The following is a 22,495-nucleotide window of genomic DNA, read 5'->3' as shown; positions in this document are numbered from 1 at the left end:
CCAGGAAGAAATAGAAAATGTGAACAGACCAATCACAGCACTGAAATTGAGACTGTGATTAAAAATCTTCCAACAAACAAAAGCCCAGGACCAGATGGCTTCACAGGTGAATTCTATCAAACATTTAGAGAAGAGCTAACACCTATCCTTCTCAAACTCTTCCAAAATATAGCAGAGGGAGGAACACTCCCAAACTCATCCTACGAGGTCACCATCACCCTGATACCAAAACCAGACAAAGATGTCACAAAAAAAGAAAACTACAGACCAATATCACTGATGAACATAGATGCAAAAATCCTCAAGAAAATACTACCAAACAGAATCCAACAGCACATTTAAAGGATCATACACCATGATCAAGTGGGGTTTATCCCAGGAATGCAAGGATTCTTCAATATATGCAAATCAATCAATGTGATACACCATATTAACAAATTAAAGGAGAAAAACCATATGATCATCTCAATAGATGCAGAGAAAGCTTTTGACAAAATCCAACACCCATTTATGATAAAAACCCTCCAGAAAGTAGGCATAGAGGGAACTTACCTCAACATAATAAAGGCCATATATGACAAACCCACAGCCAATATCGTCCTCAATGGTGAAAAACTGAAACCATTTCCACTAAGATCAGGAACAAGACAAGGTTGCCCACTCTAACCACTGTTATTCAACATAGTTTTGGAAGTGTTAGCCACAGCAATCAGAGAATAAAAAGAAATAAAAGGAATCCAAATCGGAAAAGAAGAAGTAAAGCTGTCACTGTTTGCAGATGACATGATACTATACATAGAGAATCCTAAAGATGCTACCAGAAAACTACTAGAGCTAATCAATGAATTTGGTAAAGTTGCAGGATACAAAATTAATGCACAGAAATCTCTTGCATTCCTATACACTAATGATGAAAAATCTGAAAGTGAAATTAAGAAAACACTCCCATTTACCATTGCACCAAAAAGAATAAAATACCTAGGAATAAACCTACCTAAGGAGACAAAAGACCTGTATGCAGAAAATTATAAGACACTGATGAAAGAAATTAAAGATGATACAAATAGATGGAGAGATATACCATGTTCTTGGGTTGGAAGAATCAACATTGTGAAAATGACTATACTACCCAAAGCAATCTACAGATTCACTGCAATCCCTATCAAACTACCACTGACATTTTTCACAGAACTAGAACAAAAAATTTCACAATTTGTATGGAAACACAAAAGACCCCGAATAGCCAAAGCAATCTTGAGAAAGAAAAACGGAGCTGGAGGAATAAGGCTCCCAGACTTCAGACTATACTACAAAGCTACAGTAAGCAAGATAGTATGGTACTGGCACAAAAACAGAAATATAGATCAATGGAACAGGATAGAAACCCCAGAGGTAAACCCATGCACATATAGTCACCTTATCTTTGATAAAGGAGGCAAGAATATACAATGGAGAAAAGACAGCCTCTTCAATCAGTGGTGCTGGGAAAACTGGACAGCTTCATGTAAAAGAATGAAATTAGAACACTCCATAACACCATACACAAAAATAAACTCAAAATGGATTAAAGACCTAACTGTAATGCCAGACACTATAAAATTCTTAGAGGAAAACATAGGCAGAACACTCTATGACATAAGTCACAGCAAGATCCTTTTTGACCCACCTCCTAGAGAAAGGGAAATAAAAACAAAAATAAACAAATGGGACCTAATGAAACTTAAAAACTTTTGCACAGCAGGGGAAACCATAAAAAAGACGAAAAGACAACCCTCAGAATGGGAGAAAATATTTGCAAACGAAGCAACTGACAAAGGATTAATCTCCAATATTTACAAGCAGCTCATGAAGCTCAATATCAGAAAAACAAACAACCCAATCCAAAAATGGGCAGAAGACCTAAATAGACATTTCTCCAAAGAATACACAGATTGCCAACAAACACATGAAAGAATGTTCAACATCATTAATCATTAGAGAAATGCAAATCAAAACTACAATGCGATATCATCTCACACCGGTCAGAATGGCCATCATCAAAAACTCTGCAAACAATAAATGCTGGAGAGGGAGTGGAGAAAAGGGAACCTTCACACACTGTTGGTGGGAATGTAAATTGATACAGCCACTATGGAGAACAATATGGAGGTTCCTTAAAGAACTACAAATAGAACTACCATACGACCCAGCAATCCCACTACTGGGCATATACCCTGAGAAAACCATAATTCAAAAAGAGTCATGTACCGCAATGTTCATTGCAGCTCTATTTACAATAGCCAGGACATGGAAGCAACCTAAATGTCCACTGACAGATGAATGGATAAAGAAGATGTGGCACATATATACAATGGAATATTACTCAGCCATAAAAAGAAATGAAATGGAGTTATTTGTAGTGAGTTGGATTGACATAGAGTCTGTCATACAGAGTGAAGTATGTCAGAAAGAGAAAAACAAATACCGTATGCTAACACATATATATGGAACCTAAAAAAAAAAAAAATGGTCATGAAGAACCTAGGGGCAAGACGGTAATAAAAACGCAGACCTACTAGAGAATGGACTTGAGGACACAGACACAGGGAGGGGGAAGAGTAAGCTGGGACAAAGTGAGAGAGTGGCATGGACATATATACACTACCAAATGTAAAATAGATAGCTAGTGGGAAGCAGTCACATAGCACAGGGAGATCAGCTTGGTGCTTTGTGACCAGCTAGAAGGGTGGGATAGGGAGGCTGGGAGGGAGGGAGATGCAAGAGGGAAGAGATATGGGGATATATGTATATGTATAACTGATTCACTTTGTTATAAAGCAGAAACTAACACACCATTGTAAAGCAATTATACTTTAATAAAAATGTTAAAAATAAATAAATAAAAGTTTTTAAAAATTAAAATAAAATAGGGGCTTCCCTGGAGGCGCAGTGGTTGAGAATCTGCCTGCCAATGCAGAGGACACGGGTTCGAGCCCTGGTCTGGGAGGATCCCACATGCCGCGGAGCAACTGGGCCCGTGAGCCACAACTACTGAGCCTGCGCATCTGGAGCCTGTGCTCCGCAACAAGACAGGCCGCGATAGTGAGAGGCCCGCGCACCACGATGAAGAGTGGCCCCCGCTCGCCGCAACTAGAGAAATCCCTCACACAGAAACGAAGACCCAACACAGCCAAAAATAAATAAATTAATTAATTAATTAAAAAAATAAAATTAAATTAAAAAATGAGCACATCTGGGTCTCAAGACCTTGTCTACAGGATGTGTCTTCACCTGCCTTCTTGAGGGCTGTCCTCATCTTGTGGGCATCAATGGTCCCCGAGTGGTTATAATCAGTTTCCCGATAGATCTCCTAAAGCAGGAGAAAAATTCCAGGTAGAAAACAGCTTTTTGTGGCCCCTGCAGAACCATCTCCCTCCACCCCACCACTTCCTCAGAAGGCCAGGGACACCCTCAGAGAAGGCTTCACTGATTCCTCCCAAGAAGTTTCCAGAACAAAAATAAGAGCTGGGGCTGAGGGCCGGTGCTAGTCCTTTTGCCCCGTGAACAGGGGAACTTCCTGTGACAGCACTGGCACATTGACAGCACTTCCGTTGACAGCACTGGCAATCTCTCATTGCCTCCTTAGTCCTTCTTGAACAGTGTGCCCAGGTTTGTTGCCTTTGACCATGATGAAGGATCTAGTCAGACCAGGACAGGAAATATATCAGGAATGGGTGTCACGGAAGGCGAGGGGCTAGAAACAGAACAGAGGCCAGTGACAAGAGCCCAGAGTATGCACAACAGGGAGAGAGGGGTTACCAGATACTTCTGAATCTTCAACCAGAGCGTCTTGAATTCCACCAGCCCCAAGGTGTCTGTCCCATTGCTCTAAGCAGGTTAAAGGCCAGCATGATCAAGCCCAGATTCTACATGCTCTAGGATTTCGTTCTCTTGTGACCTTGCACAGTGAGTGTCTTAAGACCTCAGTGAACATCCGTGTCTGTAGTAAGCAGGGCCCTGGGGGTCACGGTGGGAAAGGTTGGTGGGAGACATATTCAAATAAAGATTAAAGAGTCAAACACTCACCAAGGCCCTCCTTCGAGGTCAGGTACAGAGCTAGGAGCAAAGGGCAAGTCAGGAGCCTAACGCCCTCCATTCATTAGCATCCAGCACCCTCGTCATCCTGGGTCATTGAGGGGTTGAGCTCTATGGTCTGTAGTAAATTCCCTTCCAGATTTAAATGTCTGCCATTGATAGTTGATGTCAAAATGTTATCAGAGGGACTTCCCTGGTGGTCCAGTGGCTAAGACTCTGCGCTCCCAATGCAGGGGGCCTGGGTTCGATCCCTGGTCAGGGAACTAGATCCCACATGCCACAACTAAGAGTTCACATGCCGCGACTAAAGATCCCGCATGCCGCAACTAAAGATCCCGCATGCCGCAACGAAGACCCCACACACGGCAACGAAGATCCTGCGTGACACAACTAAGACCCGGCGCAGCCAAATAAATAAATATTAAAAAAAAAAATGTGGGGCTTCCCTGGTGGCGCAGTGGTTGAGAATCCGCCTGCCAATGCAAGGGACACGGGTTCGAGCCCTGGTGTGGGAAGATCCCACATGCCGCGGAGCAACTAGGCCCGTGAGCCACAATTACTGAGCCTGCGCGTCTGGAGCCTGTGCTCCGTAACAAGAGAGGCCGCGATAGTGAGAGGCCCGCGCACCGTGATGAAGAGTGGCCCCCACTTGCCGCAACTAGAGAAAGCCCTTGCACAGAAACAAGACCCAACACAGCCATAAAATTTAAAAAAAATTTTTTTTAAATGTTATCAGAAGAGTCCTCAGGAGCACAGGATTGGGATTCTCTGCCACACGGTCTACACATGTTTGTCTGGTGCCCTGAGGGAGCTCTGAGCTTCTCAGCACTGATTCCTGGGACCCTGGGACACGGACCCAGGAGCACAGCTGGCTCATAGGCCACTGCTCAACCCAAACAGGCCAGGGGTTGTGTGCAATTCTCTGTGTCCAGCAATATTGATTAAGCACTGGGCTCGACCTGGGGGGCTGGTTTTGATCTGTCCCTACCCTCATGTAGTTCAGTCTCTTTGAAATGCTACCCTTTTCTCAGCCATCCCAACTAATCAACAGACACCAGTGTGTTACAGCTCAGATGTTAAAATTCTGAAACAGAGCATCATTCCCACCTCCTTCAACCAGCTAAACAAAAAGTCATGTTTACACCCAAGAGTATAAACCTCACCCTTTAAGAAAGTCTGTGTCCTTATTTCCACGATCCGCGCTGAGTGTTGGATGCACCACAGCCTTCAAATCCTAATACTTCAACCAACATACCTGAGAAGAGTAGTCTACAAAGAGGGCTAACGCTCTGGTCTAGCTAGTCCCATGTATATTTGTATCTCATTTCATCCTCACAAGCTACATATTGTTATTCCATTTTCCAGGAGAAGAAACTGAGGTTCAGAGCATTCAATAACTGTGGTGGAGCCAGAACTTGGACTCCTGTCTGTTCCAAAGCCCTTGTCCCAGAGCACCAGTGTAATCCTCAATCCCAGATGGAATTGCCTGCAGACTCCCAGGCCCCATCCCAGACTTAATGAATCAGCATCTCCGGGAGTGAGACTCAGGCAACTGGACTGTTAAAACCCCATGGTTTTTAAGTGCTGACACATGCTATAGTGGACCACATGTTATATGATTCCATTTACATGAAAATATCCAGAACAGGCAAATCTATAAAGACAAAGTTGTTGTAGGGCAGAGGGTTTCAGGTTGTTGAGAGGAAAAGGTGAGTGACGGCTAATATGGGTGCAGGGTCTCTTTTGGGGGTGATAAAAATGCTCTAAAATGGGTGGTGATGTTTATACAACTCTGTGAATATACTAAAAACCATTGAACTGTACCCTGTACATTGGATGTACATTGGATGGTATGTGAATTATATCTCAATAAAGCTGTTATATTTACACAAGGCTCCATGGGCAGCTCTGCTGCATATCCTGGTTCAGAACCACTGCCCCAAAGCATCCAAACCGTGGAACGGACCCTCTTGAAGAATGACTGGGTCACGGTCCTCCTGGAGCCATGAGAATGCAAATACCGCTGGGAACAATGAGTGAGCGACTACAAGGTCACCCTCAAATCTAAGTTAAAGTCTATAGGCAGGTTTGAGAAGAATGATTCGGAAATCAAGGAACTATCTGTAGAAAAATGAATCGACGCTTAACAGTTCTTTGTGGCTCACTAATTAAACTGTGGACCATGCAGACCTCACAGAAGGACACAGGGCTGGAGAGTCCCAGCATCTGAAGCTCTGGGACCACAAGGATAGCACCCGCTCTCCGTGGCTGACACCCCCAGCAGAGGGCAGCACACGCGTGCTGGCTAACCAGGACCCCTCTGCATGACTACCGCGTAAGTACAGTTCATTCCTCCCGCCCCAAAGGTCATCAGATCTTATCACGGAAGAAGCCCTCAGAACTGAGAAGCACCCTCCTAGGCTCCAGTTTTCAAAGAAATCACCTTCACCAGCAGCGCCATGGAGAACGGTAACCTGGGCCAAGATTCAAGTAAGTGACGTTCCACACTTCCCCACTCTGCGCTTCATTTAAACTGTTCCTTCCACCTAGGATGCCCTAACCTTCCCCATTCCTCCCCAAGTCTCTTTTTTTTTTTTTTTTTTTTTTTTTAAATCCCGGGTCAGATATCAAAGTTTATGCTTTTTTATTTATTTATTTATTTATTTATTTATTTATTTATTTATTTATTTTTGGCTGTGTTGGGTCTTCGTTTCTGTGCGAGGGCTTTCTCTAGTTGCGGCAAGCGGGGGCCACTCTTCATCGCGGAGCGCAGGCCTCTCACTATCGCGGCCTCTCTTGTTGCGGGGCACAGGCTCCAGACGCGCAGGCTCAGTAGTTGTGGCTCACGGGCCCAGCTGCTCCGTGGCATGTGGGATCTTCCCAGACCAGGGCTCGAACCCGTGTCCCCTGCATTAGCAGGCAGATTCTCAACCACTGCGCCACCAGGGAAGCCCCCTCCCCAAGTCTCTTACTCATTCTTCAATACACAGCGAGGGTTAAACTGGGTCAGAGTGACAAGCAGGTTTTATCCTGTGTGATATTTCTCAACTACTGGTGGTGGCCATGTCAGTACTGGGAGACAAAGACAGACGGGGATAGAAAGAGCCGGGGAGAGGGAGGAGGGAGGAGCCTCGTGGGAGGAATACTGTGATGAACAGGAGGAGGGTCACAAATGCCACATAGCTGCGGTCTTTGAATGAAAGGATTTTAAACAAGTCACGTCAACACGGCACACCTCAGTTTCTTCACCTGTAAAACAGATCATCTCGAGCTTACTGAGGAGCAAAAATGAGATGACATTTTTCTTTACAGCTCAAGCAAGTACCTGCCGTGTGCTCAGAAAATGCTGGTTCCCTTCTCCCTCTTTCCCTTGCCTCCATCTCACTGGGAAAGGTGGAGGAGTCACGAAAATCAGGATCCGAGTAAAAATAATGTGACATTTAAAGGATACATCCATCAGGCTGATCATCTCCCTGCAAGTGCTGATGTTGAATCCATCGAACTTGACGTCTGTTCCTAAATATTTAAATAGAAAAGAGGGGAGGGAATCAGGATCATCTGAAGGCAGGGGAAATAATCTCCCTGGTAGGAAGCCACCAAGGACGCCAGCCAGAGTACGGAGCCAAATGTGAGCGCCACAAAAAGGAGAGAGCATGCCGGCGGGCTCCTGGGCAGGGCCCCCTGTGGGTGGTACAGGTGGGCACCGGCATCGGGGTTCAGTGTCTGAACCCCAGCTTTGCTACTCACAAGCCACCGGGACTTCAGCAAACTAATATCTCTGAGCTTCGGTTTCTTTCTCCGTCAATAAGAACAGTACTTGCCCCCAAAGCTAATTGGGGATAAAAGGAGATAGTGTAAGTGAACTTCCTAGCACAGGGCTTGGTATATGGCAAGTTCTTAATAAACCAGCTAACTTTTTATTGGCTAGGTATTGTTCTAAGCACTGTACTTCTACTCCTCAAAATAACCCCATGTGGTAGATACTTTCATCCCTATTTTATAGATAAGGAAACTGAGGCCCAGAGAGGTTAAATAATTTGCTCAAGATCACACGACCCAGGCAGAGCTGGGATTTAAACGCAGGCCACCCGTCTCCATAGCCCAAGCTTTCAACCATGACAGCCTCTCAAACAGAGCCTCTCAAACGGCAGCTGTTATCCTTACTGCTAAATTGCAGGTATCTCCTGGGAGCTACAGCCATCCCTGGCCCCATACTCACCTTGCCCACACCTGAGAGCCAAGGCAGGAAGGAGCCAAAGACCCTGCAAATCCTCTCCTCTTCCCTGGGCTCTTTCTCTGCAAGGCAGGAGGGAGAGCTGGAGCGGGGCGGGGTGTCTCTGAGCCTGGGCCTGGGCTCTGAGCCCTGGGGAGCTGCTCAGCCCCGGGTGGGCTCACCCCCGGCCTTGCCCCTGCATCCTGCATGCTCACCCCCTGTCCTGCTGCCATGGGTGAACATGCCCATAGCTCAACCAGGCGGAAGCCTGAACCTGGCCCATCCCTGGGCCCAGCAAGAAGCCAGCTCCGTGCCATCTCACATGGGGCTGCGGTTCAGAGGGAAGGAGCAGGCCTTTCCTCAGCCTGGGTGCAGTTTGATCCTCTGACAGCCCCCCGGGGCTTGCTAAAGTCTAAAGATGGAGAACTGTCACGATCTAGGACAGTCAGAATCCTCCCCTCCACACGCTTTCCCCAGGGATGCACTACAGAACAAGATCTTCAAGCTGCGCGGTTTCCCACAGTATCAAAGTTATTAATTTGGGGGGGGAAATTTCACTTACTCTCAGCCCAACTTCTTTCCTCCCAAGACTCAGGACACTTTCCTGCAGGGCCGGTTGGCCCCAGCACCAGCCCCGCCTTCAGCCAGCCCAGCACCCCTCCGCTCCAGCCTCTCACACCTGCTGGACGCTCTTCCAGCCCAGAGGGAACCAGGGCCCCGGGTCAGAGGCCAAAGGCCCCTTGTCCCCATCTGCAGTGCCCCTGACCCAGTGCCTGCACCCATCCTTACCGCCCCCCCCCCCTCAGCATCTCTCTTACGCTCCCAGACTTCCTGAAAAGCCCCAAGGAAGAATTTACATTTGGAAAACATCTCATTCAGAGCCGTCTTGAGTTCATTGACACTGATCTCAGAATCCTAGAAAGAGGAACCCAAATGCAAATCACGTCAGGCCCTGACAAGCGTTTCAAGACATTAAATTCATGTAGAGTCAGACACCAGGTCCACTGACTCTATGATTTTAAAAGGCTGTGACATCTTTAAAAAACTCCAATTCACAGTTTCTCTGGGGCCCCCATAGCCCGGTGGGAAGTGTATATTAATGGCGTGAGTGGGGCACACCTTCTGCAGAAGGCTGCACACGGTGCCTGCTGCCTTTCTCCGGGCTTGCCTAACCCAAGACCAAGACAGGGCAAGAAGCAATAACAGGAGCCAGTGCTGACGGGCCACACGCCTGATGTGGAACATCCTCGAACCCTCACAACAGCTCTGCACCCATGTTAGAGTTAAGCAAACTGCGATTGCTAAACACCATATACATTCACCACGTAATTGTCACTTCCACGTGATGTAACTGCTGGGGGTTCCCAGCTACCAGTGGCAGAAACCTAAGACTGTCTCACCCCAAAGTGCCCGCGTTCCCCACTGCACCTATGGGAATTGCTATTTCACGCATAGCCCGTCTCAAACTGGAAGTAGAGATTTAGGGGAGTAGGATTTCCCACGTGCATTTGGGATAAACACTGAGCCAGCAGGACGATTCGTCCCTTAACTCTGAGCTGGAGGGCAGACCTCGGGCAGCACGATGAATGATGCTCAGAGAAGGGACGCTGGACTGAGGTCTGGGTTCCAGTCGTGACTCCGTCCCTTACTCCCCATGTGACCTTAGCCAAGTCACTTCCTCTGGTGAGGTGTGGTCTTATCACTTGTCCCCATGGGACCCCACTTCTCCCCGCCTCCACCAGCCAGGCCCAGGCTATTCTACTGGAAACCAGGGAGGTGGGAGCTGCACAGGGCAGCCTTGCCTGTGAGCACAGCTGGCCTCATTCAGGCACGGCACGGTCAGTCCCAATAGTAAGACCTGGGGACCCTCTGAAAAGCCTCCAGGCCAAGAATGGGATGTTGAGATCTTGGCCTGTCCCTCACTGGGCCTTGTGTCCCAGCAAACTCCTTAACTCTCTGTGCCTGACCCTTCACCCGCAGAGCAGGGATAGTGACCGATACTGTCCCACCAGGCAGGACAGAAAAGATAAGGTACATGAAGAACTATACAAATAGGAACTTTTACTTTGTTATCAGCCTTGATGTTCTAAATAAAATATGGTCCCTTGGCAGCTAAGGCAACAAGGTTTTGTTAGCGAAAACACTGGTCTGAGCGCCCATCTAAAACACAGATTGACTCATTTTTGCAAAACTTTGTTTAATGGCTATCTAAAGGAATTTTGTTCCCAGGTTTTATTTTCTGCAAAGATTCTGATGTATTTTCTTCTACTATATCCTTAAGTCTAGAAAGTGGCTCTGAGCTTCCCTGCAGGGTGGAGAGCATTGTTTTCCTCTTCTGTTATGGATTGAATGTTTGTGTCCCCCAAAATTCATATGTTGAAATCCAATCCCCAATGTCATAGTACTAGGAGGAGAGACTTTGGGGAGGTGATTAGGTCATGAGGGTGAAGCCCTTTTGAGTGGGATGAATGCCCTTATAAAAGGGACCCCAGACAGATCCCTCACCCTCTTTCCACCTCGTGAGGACACAGTGAGACTTCAACAGTCTGCAAGCTAGAGGAAGGCCCTCCGCAGAATCCAGCCATGCCTGATCTCAGACTTCCAGTCTCCAGAACTGTGAGAAATAAATTTCTGTTTATTCTGTTTCATACGCTCCCCAGTCTGCGGTACATTGTTATGGCAGCCCAAGATGACGGATGCCTTCCAAGGCCCTTTGGTAAAATCTTATTATCCTTCAAAGAGTCGTGCATTCACTGTATCTATGGGGCCAGTTGTGACACTTGCAGCCCTGAGTCTGCCCTGACTTATGGCCTCACATAAGTGAGGAATCACAATAAGCTAAGTGAGCAGGACAAGGAGGGAAGGAGCATGGGCCACACCAGCGTCTTCCCCTGGCTCCATGGGCCCCTGAGCGGTGCCGGCACCTGGGCCAACTTGAATTCCGCAGCCCAAGCTCCGCTGGTGTCCCTGAGGGCAGGCAGGGCGGCGGACCGGTGAACACTAATCCCAGGCCAGGTTAACTGAGCCGCCTGCCACCTGGGCTGAGCGATTCCCCTCATCTCTGACGGATATTGATATAGGGAAGTTTTGCCTCCCCGCTTTTTATAAAGTCAGGGCTCTGATCCGCAGGGCCAATTTACACACAGAAAGGCTTTTGGCAGGACCTGGAGATTTGGATTTTCTGTTTTCTCAAAAAGCAGTCAACACAGCAAGAAAAGTGGCCTTGCTCCCAAGATTCCTCTCCCCAGCTATTCAGGAAAGGCCTCAGGTTTAAGACAGGAAGTGGCAACAGACAGAGTTGGGGGACCGGAGACCTGCGGCCTCATCGTTTATACTCACGGAGATGCAAGGGGAAACACTCAGGTGAGCTGAGCTTTCCAGATCACTCTCCTGCCCGTCCGGGAGTTTGCCTATGCCCTCTACTCACCTTCCCTGCAAGCTTCTCAAACAGGCTCCTGAGCTGGCCGTCTTCTTGATCCACCTCACTGGGGTGTGGCTAAAAGGCAGGGCAATTGCAAAGTTAAGATGGGACTCGTTGAGGAGAATGAAAGACGAAGATTTAAAATTCATTCGCTCGTCATTCACTACATCTGTTGCATATCTGTCGTGTGTCGGACACTGGCTGGATGGGGGCACGTGGCAGTAAACAGGAGAGGTCCAAGGTCCTGGCCCCAGGAGCTCTCCATCCAGCAAGGTCCAGGGGTCTAGGGGCTTCCTCTCTCAGCGATGTGAGGAAGTGATCCCCACCAGCCCTGAATTTCTGATTTCAACCCTGAAATGCTTTCAGAGATCGGTGGCAACACGGACAGTAGAGAATCTCAGTCTGGGTCTGTGGGCTCCTAAGAGATTCACTGATGACCTTCAAGGGGTCTGTGAACTTCCGATATTGCATGAAAATTGGGAGTAACGTTAACATCTGTTTTCTTAGCTTTCACCAGATTCTGAAATAGCAACATGATTAAAAAGGAGTTAAAATCACAGCCTAGTGGAAACAGCAGAACTGAAAGCCAGAAGACAGGAGTTCAAACACCACACTGACCAATTATGAAACCCCATCACAGGGCTCTGACATCCATTTCCTCAAGTCCAGTATTAAATTAACTAGGTTTGTTACATGGGGTCATTTGAGAATCAGATGCGAACTAATGTGTGTCAAAGTCCTTCGAAAATTGCTAATCATTATATGAATGACTGTCCAGAGACTTTCTGATATGACCATGGGCTCTTTGCAAAATGGAATGAAACTCCTCAACTGTCATCACCAGACAGAAAAGGAAAAGTCACACGTTTCCCAGATGTCTTGAAGAGTTTCAGAAAACCAAGTCAATTTCTTCCAAAACCATCACTCAGAGAAGTACAAAAGGCCTGATCTGGCCCAATGATACTGTACTACTAAGAGTAGCAGCAGTAGTAACAGTACTTACCTTTGTTGAGCACTTACTACCTGTCAGGTACTATACATAGACTGGTTCATTTAATACTCATGAGCACTCTATGAGATTGGTCTCATTGCTATCCACATTTCACAGATGGAGAAACTGAGGTTTAAAAGTGTTAAGTAACAGGCCAAGATCACACAGCTGGTACATGGTGGAGGCAGGATTCAAAGTCAAGCTCGTGCGCTGTTTCACCGCCCACCAGTCTGACCCCCAGAGCAGCTGCTCTCAGCATCCTACTGCAACTCAACCTCGCCAGGGCTCTGCTTCCTCGTCGATAACACGAGGGTTTTAATGCCTATCATACTGTTTACATTTATGAAGAGTAAATCCAAAGATACATCTAAAGTTTTTAGAAGAAATGATAAATACTTCTCATCACACATGTATGATTTTAAAGTGGTTTTGTAGAAGCTTTATATTGTCCATGTAATAAAATATAAAAGCTTTATATTGTCCATGTAATAAAATATACGATAACCTGAATCTAGTGTGAAGTCTACAAATTCTGAACCTAGAGTAATATTCTATTATTCTGGGGGAAAATAAGTATGAACTGGAAAGAAAGGAAGAAAGGAAGGAAGGAAGGAAGGGAAGGGGTGGGGGGGAGAAAGAGAGAGAAAGAGGGACTTCCCTGGCAGTCCAGTGATTAAGGCTTCACCTTCCAATGCAGGGGGTGGAGGTTTGATCCCTGGTCAGGGAGCTAAGATCCCACATGCCTCATGGCCAAAAAACCGAAACATAAAACAGAAGCAATATTGTAACAAATTCAATAAAGACTTTAAAAATGGTCCACATCAAAAAAAAATCTCTAAAAAAGGAAGAAATAGACTAGAGCCATACATTTCAGTAAAGATAAATCTCAGGGCTGCGGATTGATCTGGTTGCTCAGACCCACCTTCTCCAGCTCTACACCACCAGCATTAATATTCCTGCCTTCCAGATCTAGTGTTCTTCCTCAGGGACTGGGAGGGTCCTGGCTATAGAAGTCAACTGCAGTAATAGCGAGGATTCTATTAAAGCAACTTTATGGCCTTCTTACCTAGGAATCATGCGGATATTAAAATACTGTATTTATAAAAATTACACAAGTTATACATGAAAACATGCAATATCAAAGCATAGGAAAAGTACAAGCCCCCCTTGGAAGGGGGGGGGCGGGATGAATTGGGAGATTGCTATTGACATTTGTACACTACTATGTATAAAATAGATAATGAATGAGAACCTACTGCATAGCACAGGGAACTCTACTCAGTGCTCTGTGGTGACCTAAATGGGAAGGAAATCCAAAAAAGAGGGGTTATATGTATATGTATTGTTGATTCTCTTTGCTGTACAGCAGAAACTAACACAACATTGTAAAGCAACTATACTCCAATAAAAATTTATTTTTAAAAAGTGAAAGAGGGCTTCCCTGGTGGCGCAGTGGTTAAGAGTCCGCCTGCCAATGCAGGGGACACGGGTTCGAGCCCTGGTCTGGGAAGATCCCACGTGCCACGGAGCAACTGGGCCCGTGCGCCACAATTACTGAGCCTGCGTGTCTGGAGCCTGTGCTCCGCAACAAGACAGGCCGCGATAGTGAAAGGCCCGCGCACCGCGATGAAGAGTGGCCCCCGGTTGCCGCAACTAGAGAAAGCCCTCGCACAGAAACGAAGACCCAACACAGCCATAAATAAAAACAAATAAATAAATAAATAATTTAAAAAAAATATTTAAAAAAAAAAGTGAAAGAAAAAATGGACACGGGCACAAACGGGTACATAGCAGGTACTTCACCACTATGTCATTGCACACAGGGGAGCTTTTGGATACCAGGGAGAAAGATGCTTTTAAATGATCGCATACATGGTATGGCAAATGGTACTTCAGTTCGTTCACTCTTTCAAAAAAATATTTACTGGACACCTGGCACATGTTGGGAACTGTTCTGTATCTGTGTCTGAGATGTAGTGGTGAACAAGACATGGTTCTTGCTCTCAAGGACCTTAACGTAGTGGAATTATCTGTTGCCCTGAGAAAATATACATGAAAACGCTTTGAAAATGGTAAGGCAACCTGGCAAAAACAGGTATTATTTTACTGTTGTCATATTACATGTTGACAGCATCTTTGCAACCCTTCTCTAGTGTGTTTGTTCAATTGCTTTTTTTTTCCCTCCCCCATTCCAAGCAGGCCCTTTAAATGTCCAGCTGTCCAAGTCTTGGAGATTTCTGGAGGGAGGAAGACAGAAGTTCTTGAAGGCAAGGGCAATGGCTCTTCCTGTCTCCTATAAAGTCTTAAGTCCCCTGAAGATATTATTCCTGTGGCGTGTGTGTGTGTGTGTGTGTGTGCGCACGCGTGTGTGTGTGTGTGTGTGTGGTGTGTGTAAGGGGAAGAGGCGGTGCTCTCATCTAGATCCTCCTCTATGCATTGCCCATCCCTGCTGCAAGGAAAACGCTCTAACCGGGCTGTTACTGGTGCCCTTTCTCTCTAGCCTTGACCTTTTTTAAGGAAAACTCCCCCATGTCCTACAGACCAATGTGTAGGGGCAGGAGCGGGACACCTAGTGAAGCACCCTTGAGATCTATAGTGCTCTACAAATTTCTCCTGGGAGCCGGGGGTGGGTCCCGCACAGCGGCAGGGCCTGCACCTGCGCGGAGCCGGGTCCCTCTGTCACCCCCGCCACCCCGGAGGGAAAGGACACGCCCAGGGCTTTGGCCTTCTTCTCCAAGAACACCCTCAGGCAGAAGTCGCCGTCCTTGAAGGGCCCGAAGGTGGACGGCACCACCGCGTACTCCCCGGGGGGCAGCTGCACACGTGCCGGGACCTCGCGCAGGTTGACGTAGGTGCTGGAGCGGGCGGCGGGCTGGTGGCCCAGGAAGAAGTCCCGGCCCAGGTGCTCATCCGTGTGGCTCTCCAGCTGTGCAAAGCAACAGTCAGGGTCAATGTCTTGTGAAATCCTGGAAGATGAAGGCCCCAGAGTTGGGTTTTATCGCACTAATTTAGGGACGGTTGATTTTTTAACCCTGGGCTGAGAATCAGGAAGCCTTGGATTCTGTCGTGAACTCACCATGTGTCCATCATCAACTGCATTCAGAGCACTTTCTGGGGGCCCGGCCCAGGTTGAGGCACTGGCCTTGACTACGCCACTGACCTTGGCCAGACCCCTTGCCCTCTTCCCGCTTAAATGAAGGATTGGACAGCAGGTGTGCTCAGTGTGTGTGCTCAGCTTCTCTCTGGATATTTGTCCTCATGAATCATCCCTCATTGAATCCAACAGACTCTCACTCTGCAGCTGTACCTGGGGGTGGGGGGTGGCGCTGAGCTCCCCAGTACAGGCCTGTGGCTTAAATCCTGGTTCCCAAGCAACAGCAGCCAGAAGGGCCTGCTAACCTTGGCCTGGCTTGGAAAATTGCTCTGCAAGGTAACCAGGGTGATCTGATTTGGGGGAGGGGGGCGGGGCAGGGAGGCAGACAGAGGGGGTGGCCACCCCGAGGGAGGCCTGGCTCTCCTGGGAGGGGGAAGATGCTCCCCAAGACCCATCTGTTTGTTGGAGGGAGAAGGAGGTTGTGGTCGTATGCCACGGGCTAATTAGTGCCTACAGAGTGCTTTGAAAACACTGTTGCCGGTGTTATTATTGCTGTAATTAAGCCTCCCCATTGCACTGTATCTTCATGACCAGTCTTCATCAAGATGCCTGTGACAGAGCGCAGGTGCCGGTAAGCTGCAAGGGCTGTGACTTCTGTGTGACCCAGAGCTGGACTGCCCACCCCAGGGTAGACGGTGTCTATTCATGGTCACCCGACCCTCTTTGGATCACAGGTCCGCTAAGCAGGGGAGGAAGGCAGGGCCACCTGCGTCCACTGCCCTGGTCAGGACTCCACGGGACCCCCCAGGCTGCCCCGGCTGACCTGGGCACTAGAGCAGCCACAGCCTTGGGATCCCCCCCACCAGAAGTTTTCTACTCTGGGCAGAATGCTGGGGGCGTGGCCAGCAAGGCCTTGGCTGAGTCCAAGTGTTAAGGGGCTAAATGTCATTCTTGCCCTCCCTGATGATTGCGAGGGGAGGAAACAGGCGACCAGCAGGGGAGAAGGAGAAGTGTGGGGTGGGAGGTGGGGAGGGAACGGGGCAAACTGAGTTCTAGCAGGAACCCAGGGGCGGGACAGACTGCAGAAGCCTCACCTGGAAGTCCAGAGTGAGAGGTGGAGAGCACGGAGGCAGGAGCTGGGGCCCCTCTGTCCTACTGGGGGCTCCACACAGGCATGTGCCACCAGAGCCCTGGCCCTCGCACCTCCCCGTGGCCTGGCCCAGCCACGAGTGTGTGGGCCCAGGGTCAGCGTGAGCACCCCTGGGGGGCTTGTTGAAAGTGCAAGTCCTCGGGCCCCAAGCCAGACCTGCGGAATCAGAGACTCTGGGGCTGGGGCCTAGCAGCCTGTGCTTTCACAAGCCCCCAGGCCTTGGAACCGCTGACCAAAGGCACTTGCAGAGCACAGGCTCCACAGAGACGCGCGGAGAGCACCGGGAGATGCTCCTGCAGGCTCCACTGTGTGTGCAGAGGACCTCGCTCGCATAAACGGGCCGCTTCTGATGGGATCCACCATCCATCAGACTGAATGCACGTTTGAATTTAATTACTTTTGAGTAGTGAAGAGGGGCATGCTCTAAATCATCCCTGCCCTCTTGTCTGTTGCCTCCATAACCGATAATATGCATTTGGGAGCCATCAGGCAGGGTAGACCAGTGATCGGCAGCCTTGGAAGAAGGCATAGGCTGGAACCTGTGAACTTGGGCCTCGTTGGCACGTGCTACCAGGTGGCCAAGGTTGAGAACCCGGGGGAGCAGGGATTAGCACAGCAGGGCAAACGTACCCCTACATAATTAGAGTAATAGACTCCGGCTGGGGTAGCCCCAGACAGAACAAGTGGCTCCTAACCTTGGCTGCACACTGGAATCACCCCAGAGACGCTGCCATAATTGGTCTGGGCATGGAGATGTCTAAGACCTCCCAGGTGTCCCTAGCGTGCAGCCGAGGAGAGGCTCTCTGGGCTGGGACGAGCTGGGGCCTGACTGTGTGCCAGCTGCATGGATGAGGCAGTCTCACAGCACACCCCGCCAGCCCCTGCCCACGAGGCCGCCGGGATAGCTGGGTGAGGCCTGGGACCGCAGCAGGAAACCGCAGATGAAAGTACGACCCTGATGACATGTCTCTCTAACCCAGCTGTAAATCACTGAGGAGGCGCAGGAAAAGCTGGGAGCCAAAAAGATAAAGTTGGTGCTTCCTTTTCTTATCAGATATCAGGGCCTTTATTTCTGTCGGCTAGATAAACAGGAGCCTAAGTGAGCTACAGTCATCTTGTTTGGATCAGACCACCAGGCACACAAGGGGCAAAGGTCACCACTGTCCCCTTCCTGGCGGGTGGGACCCAAGTGTCTTTACCAGCTCTCTCAGGGTTAGCAGCTCACCGGATCCTGTGGGAGTTGGTTTGTGGGAGAACCGGCTTCCATCAAAGGAAGCACATGCCACCGGGTGCCCATCACGAAGGCAGCCCAGCTGTTCCTTACCAAGGGGGACATCTCCATCAGTGTTCACATACCTCTTTGGGGACCTACAGGGCAGGAGAAAAGAGCATGTCACCTGAGGGTGCCGTGGGCCTCCCTTGGTGCCCTTGTGTCCCTCCCCACATCTGGCCCACAGACTGTGCAGTCCTGGGCCACTGGGAGGAATTCTGTGCTAAAGTGAGTCATCAGCATTTCTGAAACTGGAAAGTCATTGGTGAATTTTCAAGGCCATCTGTAGACTACTGAGCCCTAGAAATCCAAAAGGAAAAAAAAGGTTCTACTTTATTTTCATATTGTATAATCTACCAGGATCCCAAATGTTTGAGGAGTACTAACCTTGGGGTTTAAATGAGAACTAACATCTTACAGACCAGCAGACCTGGCCTCCAGGTCAAGGGCTTGGCCAGAAAGGGGTCTCACTCAACTCGAGACATAATTTAATCACCATTGGCTACAGGGATTGGTCCAGGAATAGGCACGTGACCCAAGCTGAGTCCATCACAGACTTCTCTAGTATTTTCGAATTGGAACTAAGGGAAGGGGCCCCCTTGTTTTATGTGGGTGATATTAGAGAGACTGTGCAGAAAGCCAGACCAGGAAGATGGCATTGACACCAGAGGGGAGATGTGAAGAGAAAGGAGGGTCCTGAGAGCAGGCACGTCCCGTCCTAAGTATCCCTGTCCTTCCCTGGGTTTGGTGACATGAGCTGGTGAATTCCTTTTTCACTAGTCTAGGTAGAGTTAGGTCCTATTATTTGCAAATGGAAATGGTGATGCCCACAGGAGATACCAGATGCAGAGTGGGAGCCCTCCCATGCCAGAGAAGACTCCGAAGAGGGTTCAATCCCCCCTTGTCCTTTTCCCACATTTGCCCCCTCCCAAGCAGGCTCTTCTGACCAGAAGAGCAGGAAGGACGTTGTTTGTGGCTTAGGTCTGTGGGCAACTGCCAACTCTGAGGGGAAAAAATTAGGGAAAATTTGGATCAGCCGGTATCCTCACTCTGGCACCCCCGCTTATAATTGGCAGCAGAGGTAGAAAAGCCTGCAGTCACTGTCACTCCTCTAAGTTTGCATCTAAAGCTAAAATCCCCCATGCAGAGGCCCCAGCTGTCTGGGAGAGCAGAGGTCCTGGGGGATCGGCCTCCCAACCGCCTTCACCCCCTCGGCAGGGACTCTCAACCACCTCAGCTGTCTTTGCATTCACCCCGCCCACCGCCGCAGGCAATATGCCCTGAATCCACTGCCAAGAGCCCCCAGGCAGGAACCGAGCCAGCAAGCCAGGCCTCAGGTGGCACAAGTCCCCAGCCGCAGCATCCAGGCCGGAGAGCCCGCCAGCCTCGCCCACCGACGGATGGAAAGGGACAGTCACCTTTGAAATGCAAGATCCTGAATGCAAATGGCAGGCCTGTGTGGCAGGAGCCTGTTGTCTCAGCAGGAAGATAACAGGGGAGAGAGAGGAGGCCAGACAAGCAGGGCTTTTCTTTGGGGGTTTCTGGCTGTTCCTCAATCAGTGTCAGTTTTCCCACCTCAGACCAGACTCCAGTTTGCAGACAGTTAAAGCCAGAAGACGCAGTTCCAGGGGTCAGAGAATGGTATCCCCTGCAATCCCTGCATGCCCTCTCTCCAACACCAGGTACTTTCTACAAGCCCAGGCACTGCCTCTACCCTCAGACACTCCCTACAGGGCTGTACACCTTCCTCACCCTAACGTTAAAGTGGCTGTGTTCACAGATGTCATGCTCTAATTTATATGCCTCTGGCTATAAGAAGAAGGTCCACGGATCACATCCATGGGGTTATTTTATAAGCAGCTGTAAACTAATGTCTGAAAAATTGACATGCCGTATGTATTATTTACGAGAGCAAACGCCATGCCCACAAAGCTATTTCCGTGTGTTAGCTCATGTCCCTTTGAAAGAATGCTTTGTTGATGCGGTTATAGAAGGTAGAGCTGGTGGATGAAGAGCTGGTGGCCACAGTCCCCATTCAGCCCACCCTTTGGCCATGCCTGCCTCCTGCCTGCTCTCCCAAACTGTCACTTCCTCTCCAGCTGTCAAGAAGCACAGGGTGTCCCCTATGGCTGGAATGTTCTCCCTCATCCACCTTTGAAATCCAGCTCATTTTTTGACGCCCTGATCAAATTCTCCTCCTCCACGAAGCTATCCCTCTCTGAGGAGACCTCAGCTCACGGTGCTGGTCCCAGTCATAGCAGATCTGACCTGCCCTGTAGTTAGTGAAGTGTGTGTGGTTTTCCCCTCTAGATTGTGAGCACCCTGAGGGCGATAACCTTGTGCTATTCCTCTGGATCTCAGCTTTCAGCACGGCACCTGGCACGTGGCAGGTGCGCCCTAAAGAAGTGTTGAATTGATATGCATAGGGTAAGCGCTTTCTTGGTTTTTTATCCCTATAAGCAAAAAATCTGTTTTGGTGCTACTTACATTCTAGGTGGGGATGGAAGGGATAAGCTGGAGTAGAATTGGAGCTTATTTATTTGAAATACTTTTCTCCAGCCATCAAGCAGCAATTATTTTCCAACTCCCATTCCTCCAACACAAAATACACACACATACAGACACACGCTAAACTCTAAAGCTCTAAGTTCCAAAATAAGAGAAAGAAAGGGGCTGGAGGTCACATGAGCTTCACAATTGCACTTTTCCTTACTGGTTTCTTATTACAGTACTTCTTTTTCATGCACTTATGTATACTGAGATGTTGGGCTTCCAGCCAGCTCTTGGTTTTTCTGATTAGAATTGTATTTTCCCCAAGAAATTCACTTTTAACAAAATTCTATAAAAGCAACCACCATGAATCCCTCTGGAATTCGTTATAAAAAGTCTTTGCCTATGTAAAATAAGTGGATTCCAGTTTGATCCTGGCTAGGCTTGTCAGGACCCAGAGGTCTTGCTTTAACCTACTTGTTAGGCTGTGAAATCTATAGAGGGGTGGTTACAGGGCAAACTGGGGTATTGAGGCACGCACTGCAGCCTGAGCCCAGAACCAGCTGTGACCTTCAATCCAGAGACACCAGAACTGAAAATGACCTGGGGCTCCTTTCACCCCAGCCCATGCCTTGTGTGTCCCAACAAGTGTTTCAAGGTTGCCCAGGGAGAAAGAGGGTTTGTCTTTGGCTCCCTTCCCCCACTCTGTGATGTCCTCATACTCCTTGTGTCACCTTCTTGGCTCCTGTCCCCTGAGAAGCCTATACCTGGAGAGAGTCTAATAAGTGTAGTTACACTGAACCCTCAATGACAGACAAAGCTTAATGAATTACACATCTCAGTGTTAACAGTAGAGGTTTAAGCCAGAGGAATGAATCTCTAATTGTGGAATTCAGGCCTCAGTAAGGCCACTGGGGGAGGCATTTTGGGGAGCAAGGAAAATGCTTGATTAGAAACATCCAAACAATAAGAAAGATTCGCTTCAATTGCTGGCCAGAATATTCTGACCAAAGACATCAGGCGTGCCGTGACGGCTGACCCCAGCTCCAGAGTACCTTGTAGACAGCATGGCCGGTGCTGAGCATGCCCTGTCCCATCCTCTTCTGTCGCCTGCGATTCTTCTGCATCAGCCCCAGCAGCACCGTGCAGCAGGGTTCACCAATGCTCTCCTCCTGGTGGTCGTCCACCTCGTCCAAACAGATTTTGAACTGGGAATTGGTCCAGTAAGTGGCTAGAAGTCACTCAGGAGATGGTGGTTCCCCCAGGGGGGGATGAAGAGATCGGGAAGAATAGAATGAAAGGGAGGAATTTTGATCATCCCAAGGAAAGCATAACTCTGGCCAAACTGTGCCGGGTAAGCAGGCCTTGGCAAGTTTGCTTTACAAGGTGGTCAGCATTTCCTCCTATCTCCCTACCCCACCCACACACCAGCACACACACCCCACAGCATGTGGAAACTTTACACTTGTCCATTTGATCAACCAGGGCCCCGATATACTTGATGGGATATTCAAGGTCCCGTGGTCCCAGGGCTACACTGGGTCCCCCTGGAAGGAAACTCCAAGTCTTCTGGGGAAATGATTAACATCTCCCTGTTCTCAGCCTGTGAAGAACTGGCCTGTGAAGATGAACCCATCTCCTGGAGGAAGGAGGTCTCTGGGGGAAAAAGCAGGTCCCTGGGACAGATGAGGACAAAGTCCAGCAAAGACTAGCTACCAAGGAGGCCTCTCCTGACAGACTATAAAAAGATGACCACTCTTGCCCCCTGGGAAACCTGTCTGACGGGCCCCTG

The 22,495-nt window shown here is 48.7% G+C and overlaps 1 protein-coding gene across 1 annotated transcript in view; it reads right to left on the bottom strand.

Moving 5' to 3' along the window:
* Positions 1 to 22,495, bottom strand: part of CAPN8 (calpain 8) — a 73,375-nt gene that overhangs the window by 7,464 nt on the left and 43,416 nt on the right. The window contains 9 exon segments of the mRNA XM_036827564.1: positions 3,271 to 3,349; positions 3,799 to 3,867; positions 7,526 to 7,590; positions 9,145 to 9,202; positions 11,715 to 11,783; positions 12,975 to 12,986; positions 15,383 to 15,625; positions 18,300 to 18,311; positions 21,759 to 21,934. Of these exon segments, the coding sequence (XP_036683459.1) occupies positions 3,271 to 3,349; positions 3,799 to 3,867; positions 7,526 to 7,590; positions 9,145 to 9,202; positions 11,715 to 11,783; positions 12,975 to 12,986; positions 15,383 to 15,625; positions 18,300 to 18,311; positions 21,759 to 21,934 (783 nt within the window).

This window comes from Balaenoptera musculus, chromosome 1, assembly GCF_009873245.2.
Source record: "Balaenoptera musculus isolate JJ_BM4_2016_0621 chromosome 1, mBalMus1.pri.v3, whole genome shotgun sequence".
NCBI lineage: Eukaryota > Metazoa > Chordata > Mammalia > Artiodactyla > Balaenopteridae > Balaenoptera > Balaenoptera musculus.
This window is presented reverse-complemented; position numbering and strand designations above follow the sequence as displayed.